The 11,415-nt window shown below is 40.6% G+C and overlaps 1 protein-coding gene across 1 annotated transcript; it reads right to left on the reverse strand.

Annotated features, from left to right (window-relative positions):
* Positions 1–981: 981 nt before the first annotated feature.
* Positions 982–9,896, reverse strand: tmem62 (transmembrane protein 62). Its single transcript, XM_029460925.1, has 14 exons — positions 9,616–9,896; positions 9,252–9,491; positions 8,006–8,117; positions 7,641–7,778; positions 7,143–7,188; positions 6,521–6,662; positions 6,202–6,326; positions 5,907–6,029; positions 5,531–5,686; positions 4,980–5,139; positions 4,649–4,847; positions 4,222–4,317; positions 3,926–4,044; positions 982–3,673 (listed from the first exon to the last, which is right to left on the reverse strand). The coding sequence occupies exons 1-14, from the start codon at positions 9,631–9,633 to the stop codon at positions 3,353–3,355; spliced, it is 1,995 nt and encodes a 664-aa protein (XP_029316785.1). The 5' UTR covers positions 9,634–9,896; the 3' UTR covers positions 982–3,352.
* Between the last annotated feature and the right edge of the window lie 1,519 nt (positions 9,897–11,415).

The raw sequence follows: 11,415 nt of genomic DNA on the forward strand, positions 1-11,415 counted from the left end.
CAACAAATGACATCAGCCAGTGCATGTAGTGTTAATCATCCATATGTAATGCATATTGCTTTAGCATCAATGTCTAAATTATTTTAACATGATTTAAATAAATATCTTAGTAGCTTTTAGCTAGCTAGCTTTGTGCTAGCTAGCTATGTGCTAAACAGCTTTAGCTACAAAGAGCACAAGCGTTTATACAGTGATGCCAGCAGAATAAAGGATAAACACAAAAAACATTACGGGTGACTTAGTTTTTAACCCTAAAGAGAACTTTATTGTGCCATCCCTGACATTGTGTAGATGTGATTTTTTAATGTCTCCTTTCTCATACTGTCAAACTAAAGATTTTAAAGTGTCATGAAATGGGAGTTTTCCATACCCAGGGTTTTGTGTCAAATGTTGAAATCACCCACCAACAGTTTACAGCCTAATGTTATACTTCTTGAAACCAAAGCCCTGAAATTTGCGTACAGACAGTTTGCATGACTTTAGACTTCGATATCTCCACTGTGGCATAATTGATTTTGCATTTTGAAAGGTCCATCTCCCTTCATTCTTTTGCTAGTTGAACTGCAAAGATAGCCCTTTCCAATCTCTTACAAAGAGGGCCCGGGGACTATAGTGATGACCCTGCAATGGCTAACTCATTTAGTTTGCAATAACTTTCCAGCTCAGGTGCTTTAGCTACGACGATGATAAATATTACCTGCACAAGCTGGTTTAGTTTTACTATAGCTAGCTGCATAGGCCGGTGCTTTGTAATTTTATTTTCCACTATTATCAGTTAAGCTACAAATCAATGGCAATCCCAGTATCCTATAAGCATAAGGAAAATGGCAAATGTTATATAGGGATACATATTTAAATGTGTAATAAGAGTGCACTTATAGTATTTATTGATAACTTATATTTTTCACTGGATGCTTTCTTTACTGTAAGTGTTGGGCTCCACATTTCATGTGACAATGACGTGAAGACAAACACAAAATATATGATTTACTGTAATGAACATTTTATTCCACAGCACTATAAACCATTCATAAAATAACATTGTGGTTGGCTCTAATTTCAGTTGTCACGAGAAAAATATGTGGCAGGTGTAAAATCTTTCCATTCATATACTTTAGTGTTTGAACATAGGAAGGGAAGCCGAATAAGTGAACATCAGTACATCACTTACACTATATTCCCTCTCAAGAGACGTAGTGGGGTCCATATCTTGTTTTTTGTTGTGAACAGTCAAATCAGTGCACAGTACAGAACAATAACAACCAGATTCATAGTTGAACAAAATCAGTGAGCATTAATAAGCTATCAAAATTGCCTCTTTTCTGCAAAGAAAATCCTTAAACAGTTCCATGCATTTTTTTGGAGGGTGGAAGTAAAATGCAACACAACACCACCTCCCTGTGGACAGATTACATATTACATGTGAGAGGCATCATTGGAGAATAACTTTTAATATCTGTCTTTATGCTGGAATCATACATTTGGTAGTGCTCACGTACAAAAAAACCTATGGAGAGAAGGAAAACGTGTTCAGATTATTGCCTCCAAGAATGCACACGTCGAGCGACTGCATGTCATCACAGAACTGAGCGAAAGTAAAACAGGATCTAGCTGTTGCAACATTGCTTCTATTTTTCTTTTTTATTTAGATCAGTGTGTTCTCCCAGGCACCTGCTGTTACTGGCGAGAAAGGATTGAATTGGAGTGCAACAGACAGTTTACTGCTCTCACACAGACCTTTTTACAAAAAAGAAATTCAGAACAATACAGACAAACATCTTTTTTTTTTTTTAAACACACAAAGCTGTCAAATTAACTTCAGTTAATGCAGGGGATGCCCATTTCCAGTGCAGATATATAACATGAATGAGGGAGGGGGGGGAAATCACTCTATACAATCATAATAAATAATAAAAACAGTATCTCATTTCATCACATCTATAAACACATTCATTTTGTTTATTTTAAGCCACCACACATCTCGATTGTTTAACATGGGTTTAAGTTCACTGAGCTACTGAGGAGTATAAAAACATTGTCCTGAACTACTACTGGGACCAGCCTATTGTTCAAGTGCTCACGTTCCTGAGAAACAAACAGCTGCTTTCTGTCGTCACATTTTGAAGGAGCACGAAGAGTCAGGCCGGCCTGTTGTTGTGTGTTGGTGAAACCGGCATTGAAGTTTTTTGACTATTCAATGTGAATATCGAAACGTTTTGAAGTGGCAGTCGTGTGCAATGGAATTTAGTTGAAAAACACTTTCGATCCTCGACTTCTCGTACGCAGCTCAACTACAGTATTCAATAGATTTTGTCATTTCCCCGTTATGTGGAGAATAAACTTGAACATATGATCGCCTGGGTTGCATTGGCTGTGTTGCTGTAACTAACGCGCTCTGTCGGCCATGTGGAGTTAGGAAAGCTTACAGTAAACAAAATGAAGCTTTCTTATCCACACGGTGTGTGTGTGTGTCAGAAGGTAAACACACAGAGTATGGTTTGGCACATCCAGCCTTCATTAGCAAATGAAAATAATTCTTTCGAGGGAAGAATAAAAATAAAAAAGGTGAAATCTTTATTATTCATCCTTTGGCAGTGGTGAAGTGGCATTCGGCCGAGGCAGCCACTTCCAAAAAAAAGTGCTAAATCTAAAGTATATGAGTCAGCTTAAAAGGATAGTTTGGTTTTTGAATTGGGGTTGCATGAGGTACTGATCCACAGTCAGTATTACAAACAGTGAATGGCGGTCGGCATGTCCCCAGATTGGAGAAGCAGACAGGAGTAACAGTAGGGAAGCTAAATCTATGTGGTATGTAAAACATGTTTTATCCGCCTGAAAGAAAGGCCCACTGAGGAGGTAAAGCGGTGAAAATATTCTTAATATAGCGTACATCTAAATTGATATTCATTTCTTTTAGGTGGCTAAAACACGATTCACAGCGGTACATCGCGTATCTTACGTGTCCGTACTCTTGTCCGTTTCTCCAAACTGGGGCCTTGTCGACCGCCATCCTTATATGGATAAGAACGTCATACAACTCCACTTTAAACCACAGCAGGATATACTGTCAACAGCTGCACACATTGGCTCAAATAGGCTATTTTACCACCAATGTATCCAAGATGTATTTGTCTTTTTTTTTTTACACTGTACACATTGCTATGAATATGGCCAGAAATGTGCTCACCGGTGCTTTACAATAACATGCATATTAAGTAAACAATACTACCTATAAACAGGATAGCGAGTGATGTACTGTCGGGTGGCTTTTGGAAGGAGGAGACAGAAAGACAGCAAAATAAATCTGAGATTCCGGCTCGAGGGAAATCGTGGTGGCACAGTGCAATTACTGTCAAGAAGGAGAGACGCTCTTGTTGTTGTCGCGAACGAGAGGGGCGGGGCCTGTCCAGGCTCGGTAGACCAATAGCAGACTGAGCCCTAACGCCCACGTGCGGACCGGAGACAGGAAAAAGGCCATGGCGCCGTAGGTCTCCAGGAGGAAGTAGCACGAGTGTGCCTGCCAGGTGAGCAGCAGGAGCATGACGAGGTGAACCGCCAGAGTCCGCCAGCGGCAGCCCGGCCGCAGGAAGTGGGATCGGAAGGTGCTGCCGCGGCAACGGTGGTGGAGGCTCCAGCAGAGATAGCAGGTGAGGGGCATGTTGAAGAACAGCATCTGGCACAGAGGAAATGAGTCCAGTTAGATGTGATTAGTCTTTGATGATCACTGCGGGTCGTCAAGAAAACAAGCAAGGCAACAACGGAATATGAGCGTATGCTTTAAAGGAGACCGTGTAGTACAGATTTACCTGTGACCTCTCATCACAGGTGAGCGTGAGTCACTTGAGAGCAGCTCAAACACGCAGAAGAGTTTGAAGAGAGACAACACCGAGATGTAGACGTGTGGAATAAAAATGTACTTTCTTACTTGAACAACTCCAATAACATATGTGAGACTGCCTTCCAGGAAGTGTCCATCGACGAGCACGCCAAAGGCGAAGCAGGCACCCCTATGGCCATCTATCAGCTCTCCTACGAACCAGGGACCTGAGGGGAGCAACAGATTACAATATCTTCTAAAGCAAACCATGAATGTTTAAATAACGATGCCCCGTTGTAGATCCGAGACTTTAGTTCAGAGAGATTGTGTATATTTGCTCTAACAACACATGTTCAGCCAGAAGCACCCGACAACCAGGGAATGAGACAAAGCAGTGGACCCACCTAAGGCTGTGCACAGGTTGAATAGCAGCAGAGAGTAGTAGAAGGTGTCCACTGTGCTGACCAGATGGAGCGACATACATGCTTGAGAGGTCAATCCTGCAGACGATACACAAAACAAATATTATTGTTATTTAAATAATAACTTGAATGCACAATTTGTTACTTTCTGCCGTGAGGGGTCTCTGAAGCAACACAATGAGGTGGCGATGTGAAGCAGCGTGGGAGTTTCTGTCTTCACGTCATTGTAGTCATCTTCTCCCGGTTACTCTTCCTTCAGAGTTCATCGTTCAGGTTTTAAAATGAACATGTATTTTGTATCTGATGTTGGAATCTGCAGAGTCTGATTGTGGACGTCAGATAATTGTACTAAAATCAAAACTAGATTATGATGATGTATTTATTTGAATGGCTTCCGGTGACAGCTCACCTCTTCCAGACGGAGCAGGCAGGAACCTGAAGGCCATCAGCACCCCGACATTCAGCAGCATCATGAATACGAAGGCCGCTCGGGCCAAGATGTAGTGGTCTGTGAGGAGGACGAAGGACTGCACGAAACCAAAGCTGGGAGTCAGGTCGCCCTCCAAAGTAAAGTGCTGCTCCCGCACTGACGACCGGCCTGCCGAGTCCTGAGACACACACACACACACACACACACACACACACACTACTAAATCAACATTGAAGTCTTAAAAACAAACCTGCCAAATGTAATCAAGACCTATGAAATCTTAATCAAGATAAATGAAAGCTGCACTGACCTCCACTTTAACTCTGATGGTGTGCAGTCCAGTGAGGTAGAGAGACGGATCCCACAGCACAACATAGAGAGGACCTCCAGCAGACTGGCCTTTCCCCAGAGGTTCCCCGTCCACGCTAACATGCACAGCTGCGATTGTGGCCTCCGAGAAGGCCAAGAGCCTAATGAGAACCAAGACAATGGTTCATATTGAAAATTCCAAATAGCCAAAATGTTTAGAGGTGCATTGTCTCCTAATGTTAACTAGTCCTTTAAAAGATTATCGCACTAACTATAACCTCCGAGGCAGATATGTAACTACAGTTTATTTAAAGTATAACTTCGATATTTTTCAACTTAGACCCTATATTCCCATGTTTTTGTGGCTAAGTGAGTAACGGGGACAACAATTGCCAAATAGGGTCCAGGTGGACAAACACAGAAGTTGCTCTGCCACTGATACATTACGTATGAGGGGCAGGTGCTCTCTACAAACTGCTGTGTAAGCATGTGCAGTGGAGCCAGTGAGGGGTTTATGGTTCAACAAACAGTCAACACACACAGAACAGACACCTGATGTGTGACGATCTGCGTATCCGACCCAGCGGCTCCACTCCGGGGTGCAGGTACTGCGCGTCCTTGGGGTTGGTGATGATCACTGCGGGCCACTGTTCAAACTTCAGGTCAGAGAAACTCAGCAGGTCGTGGTCAAAGGCCAGGACCCTGTACCTGGAGACAGACGGGAGATGTGCAGGGTTCAAGTTAAACCTTTTAATACCACGTAGGGTGCAACTTCATACCTGATATGGCCGTGAATTATTCATTATTAGGACATGTTTTATAGGTGAATAACGACATTTTACAACTAACATTACTTCCTACGGCAGGCAAGTGGAAATATTTTAGACTTTTGTAAAACCTTCTGAGGCCCTTTTTCTGTTTTCCTTACCTGCGGTTGTCCATCCAGTCGCCCAGCTCCAGCTCCAGGGTGCCTTGGGAATGCCGACTGTGGAGGACGGGCATCAGGCCGCCCAGTGTGTGCAGGTGGCCACACAGATATGCAACTGCAGATCTAAAAAAACACAAGAAGTCCCCCGTGTAAGAAGTGTAACATTCAACAACTGCTGCAAAATATTTGACATTTAAACGAAATGAAAACCAGCTGCCAGTCAAACGCTGCTAACAAGTATGTGCTGCATGTCACAAGAGCAGACTATAGCTATGAAATGTTTGCATCTTCTTACCTCATCACGTCCCGAATCCCTGGAGACGGAGAGACAATGGTGGAGGTGGTGTAGTGGCCAAACCAGATCGACTGGTTGCTTTGCAGACTCTCAGCTCTGAACGTGTCCAGCAAGTCTATTTGAGTCTGTCATACATTGAGGGGAAAACATTATAACAACTATACGTTCATTACCTAGTGTAGGAGTGCTTTATTTATCATGTATGAGGACACTGAACGATTTCATTCTGGTTGCCTATCATGGATATGTTATTGTTATATTATTAAACAAGTGTAATAAAAGAAGGAGTGGTTGCAGAGGAGGCGCTGGACAGTTTTACCTGGTTGAGAATACCAAAGAAATTATACGGCCTCTTGGGTCCCGGAGTCAGAGTGGCATCCGCACAGACAAAGGAGTAGTTGCCGAAGGGAGTTTTGTGAACATAGTGGAAAGAGCCTATTTTCTGATTAGCCGAGTATTTCCTAGAGAAAATTGCGGGGGGAAAAAAAGTCACCGTTAGAAAACAAGATGTGAGCAGCTTCAATAGAGTCCTGAGTCATTTGCTGCTTTTTTTTAATAAATAAATAAATGCGGCTTGCATTGGAGACAGACTTTGTCTGGCAGATGATGGCCACAACATTAAAAAAATATTAAGGAGATAAAAGATCAATCAGCGTTAACAGAAGCCGCGATGTCACATAAAACATCATTTGTGTCAGAAGACAAGAGCCAGTCTCTCTCTTCATGCCGATGCTACTTCTATTTCAGTCCTCAGGAAGCTCAGACAGCTTGGATTATTGTCAAAAAATAGGTCTGCAACTCCTCAGGTTACAGAGGCGGTGCAGTTACTGTGTCCTCTGATCAACTTCACATTACGTTTGCTATTAAAAAGGCACGGAGGAGTAGACTGTGACTGGATGTACGTCAGGCATTTACCGTAGAGTCGACCATTTCATACTGACCGGTAATAATTGTTGATGCTGTCCAATGACATAATATTGAAGGCATCTGTCAGAAGAAATGAAATAATGGTGAGATTTAGCAGAATGTAAACTAAGAAAAGACAAGACGACAACTTGAAAGAAATTGCACTGATAATGAAGAACTTCCAGGAATCAGATGTCGTCATGTTACAGCAACATATCGATCAAACGTGTTGTTACCATAGAACCCACTAACAGATAAACTGACGGGCAATAGGAGCAGAATGAGAAACTCCAGATCCAATAACTAGCTCCCCCCCCCCCCCCCACAGCTACAAAATAAAGATATCTTCTTTCACATCTAATAGCTTGCAATCCAATAACAAAAAGGGGAAAGCAGCATTGAAGAGGAGGGGTAGCACGAGCACCGCAGTTAATGGATTCTTCAGAAAATCTTAATTGAACTCGGGGATGTTTCCACTGCACCGGTGAGTTTTGGGGAGAACATTAGGACAACAAAGTGCTGCGGTTAATCACCATGATTTCCACGGATGTCTATCCACCTCGTGCGCTCCATCACACGTGACCTCTTCAGGATGTTGTGGTAGGCCTGCCACTCCACCTCGTGCTGGAGAGAACCCACCTTACTCTCCGTTTTAGCATCCGTCAGATCCCCTGTGGATCGGGAAGGGGGGGGGGGAAGATACATCTGAGAAACAACATGGCCACAGCCTCATTACGAGACTTTAATGAGTTACTCTAACTACTTAAAGATGAAAGGGTACTCTTTCACTGGGGATGGGACTGTCCAAAATAAAATAAAAACTAATGGAAAACAAGTGTTATCTGAAGTTGTTGGAGTGTGTGTATTATATACGTGTATATATATCTAATTACTGTACCTGTTGCGAGCACTAGAGCTGGCTTGATCACTTCAATTGTGTCAGTGCAGAACTTTTCAAAATCTGGAATGCGTCTTGGGTCGTGAAATCGGCTGATATGAATGTCGGACACCTTGAAACAGACATAACAACCAGAACATGGGATTAAAATAAAGATTTAAAAAAGGTCATGAATCTGGCTTTTGTCTAGCGTTTACACACATTAGTATGAACGTTGTCAAACCAGCGGTGTGAAGTAACTAAGTACATTTACTCAAGTACTGTACTACACAATCCTGAGGATTTTATGCTACTTTATACTTCTACTCCACTACTTTATTTCGGAAAACATTCTACTTTTTATTTGACAGCTTTTGTTAGTTTGCCGATTTACAATATTCATACAAAATATATATATATATTATAGGTTAGTCTACCCAGCAGTAATTGAAGGCAAATTAGCTCCACCTTTATGAGCGGCTACATTAAAAGTGATGAACACATTAATGCACCACTAAATAACATTAGAGATGGCAACCATTAGTCTAATGACTGATAATTGACGAATCATTAAAGTTATTTTTCATGCACAAATGGCAGAAAATGCTGTTTTCAGCCTCTCAAATATGGAAATGCTGATTTTTTCTGTTTTATATCATAATAACGTGAATATCTTTGGGGTTTTGCACTGACAAAATAAGACATTAGTAACTGGAATGGACATTTTTCTCTATTTTCTGATATTTTAAAGACCAAACAAAAGATTAATCAATTCTGGAAATAATGATTAGTTGCAGAACTACTAGCAATATAAGGAATCATTTTACATTTTTGTACTTTAAGCATATTTTGATGTTAATACTTTTGAATAAGTAAGATTTTGAATGCAGTATTTTTTTTTTACATAGTATAATTGCTACTTTTACCCAAGTAAAAGATCTATACACTTCTTCCCCCACTGAGCAAAACACAAAACGTGCACATTTGACTACAATTTACTGTGTTGCTGAACCACATTATTACCTGACAATGACACACTTCTGTGGTCACTGACCTCTTCCTGTCAATCATTCACAGAGTTCAGTGGGTGAACTCTCACAGCTAGAGAATATGACAACACTGCAAAGCCAAAAGGTAGGTATTCTACTAGTGTTATACATGTAACACTATAATAACACAAATTAATTATGGTTACATTTAGACAGCATAATTCCGTTTAGTGGGAAATTACTAAAAAGGCTAGCTAGCGAGACAGAATAAACCTCACCTGTATAAACCAGAATATATTGCTCTCGTCGCCGCCGGGAAAAGGTGGAGAGCTCCCGTCATGTTCATCTCCATCCCCGGCAGGCAGGTGCTGAACGCTCCGCTTCGGGTGCCACGCCGTGTCATAGCTGTCCAGCACCCAGGAGGTGATGCACGCCAGGGCCAGCCCGAGAACCACCAGCGCACCGAACAGCTTCAGCATCCTCCTGGAGAGGCGAGAGAGGCGGCTAGCTGCCGCCGTCTGTCCCGGACAGAAAAAAAGCTAGCTACTGGTGGAAAACAGCTACGGGCACACGGATCACACTAACATTAACTACAGATATTGTGAACCGTTTAGCTACATAGCTAAAATCTCAGACTCAGACCGTTTCTGTCGCTGCCATCGCGGCCCCGGGAGATGCATTGAGGTGCGGGGTTCACTCACGGCTCTCCGCTCAGCTGCCTTCAGAGGCGGAGGAGGTAGCTCAGCAGGTTAGCTAGCAGCTAGCTGCCTACCAGCTGCCGACAGACCTGTTGGATGTGGAAACGTCACCGGGAGAGTGTGGATGAGGAGGAGCTCCCACTCTGACACAAAAAAAAGAAAGAAAGAAAAAGAGCTCCCACTCTGACATTGTTTCAATCCACCGCAACACTACTGCGCCTGTCTTCTTCTTCGTTAGTGTTTATTGGTAGTTGGCAAACCACTTTAAAAGTGCATTACCGCCACCAACTGAACTAGCGTGTGAAACAACATGCAGGAAAAACATCTACATTATTTTTGCTAAATTTAGTTATTTTAAAAACGTAATAATGTCACATGAGACCTGACAATGATAAGTTATGGTTATTAAGGTTCGTTATTGTATTGTCTACAATGAAGTAGTACCATAGAGTGTAAAGTACATGTACTAATTAAACTAATTAGTGTAAATTAGAGTAGTACATGTACCTGGTTCTGGTTACAGTGTGTACATTTTCCAGTTGTGTGCTTGCCTATTTTATAATTGTATAATGTATGGTTGAGACCTGCCTGAAACTTCATTTGAATTGCACATTATATAGCTCAAAATGACAATAAAGCTTATTGATTTTGATTTTGATTTGATTCCTTCAACTAATGATATTTTCCTCTCCCTTGTTTTCTATTGCAATTGTCATCTCAAGGAGTTTAGGGAATACTGAAACAGTCTCAACCTTAGGGAGGGGTGGGTTTTTAAGTAATTTCAGTTTTTCAATCTTTAAAAATAATTATTATATATATTTTTAATATTTTTATGTATTATTAATTCTTTATTATTATGATTATTGTGTATTAATATTGCAACCAAATGAAATATGTCTCATAGATCTACAAACAAGTTTATGTAGTGTATTTTTTATAACTTTTTGTCTTTTGTTTATCATCCCATAACATCACATATATGTTCAATGTAAAGTTGATTTTAATTTAATCTATGCAAACCCAATCCAGCACTTTACTGTAATACACAACTCAAGTTCTAGTTCTTTATTTATCATATGCACAACAATTACAGAGAAGCATGTCATCGTCAATGAACATCTTAACTCTGAGGCTCCAGAAATGCTGTTTAAATATGAATAGTAAAGAAAAAGATCACGCAAGTAAAAAAGAAAATAAGAGTCTATATATAAAAAGTTAAAACAAGGGATAAAATATTACATAAATACAATATAAATAAATGAATGTAAACAGAAATGTAGTAAATGTATATGCATATTGATATATAGTATATCTACTATATATATATATATATATATGTTTATTGTAAAAGTATATAAAATATAAAAAACAATATAAAAGTGACAATAGATGGAAAATATTACCAATATACAATATACCTTTGTGCACTAATGTACAGTGTATTACTGTAGGCACTATCATTGTGTGGTGTATTTCCAATAAATATTATTGTTATATATAATAATCTGATTCTTGAGGGCTGCTCCTACTCCCAGTTGTTTAAAATTAAGTCTTAAACTGTATCTGCCTGACACTACTTTTTATTCAATTGAAAAGAGCCACATTTTCTTAGCTTTGTGGTTTTCAAAAATGTTCATCCATTAATGTCAATCGCATGTCAATATATTGGTGACAATGGGAAAGTAGTGCGATTGAGTACATGTTACTTCTTTGTAAACTTTGCAAAACTGCACCCACAGGTAAA

Source organism: Cottoperca gobio, chromosome 22 (genome assembly GCF_900634415.1).
Source record: "Cottoperca gobio chromosome 22, fCotGob3.1, whole genome shotgun sequence".
Classification (NCBI taxonomy): Eukaryota; Metazoa; Chordata; class Actinopteri; order Perciformes; family Bovichtidae; genus Cottoperca; species Cottoperca gobio.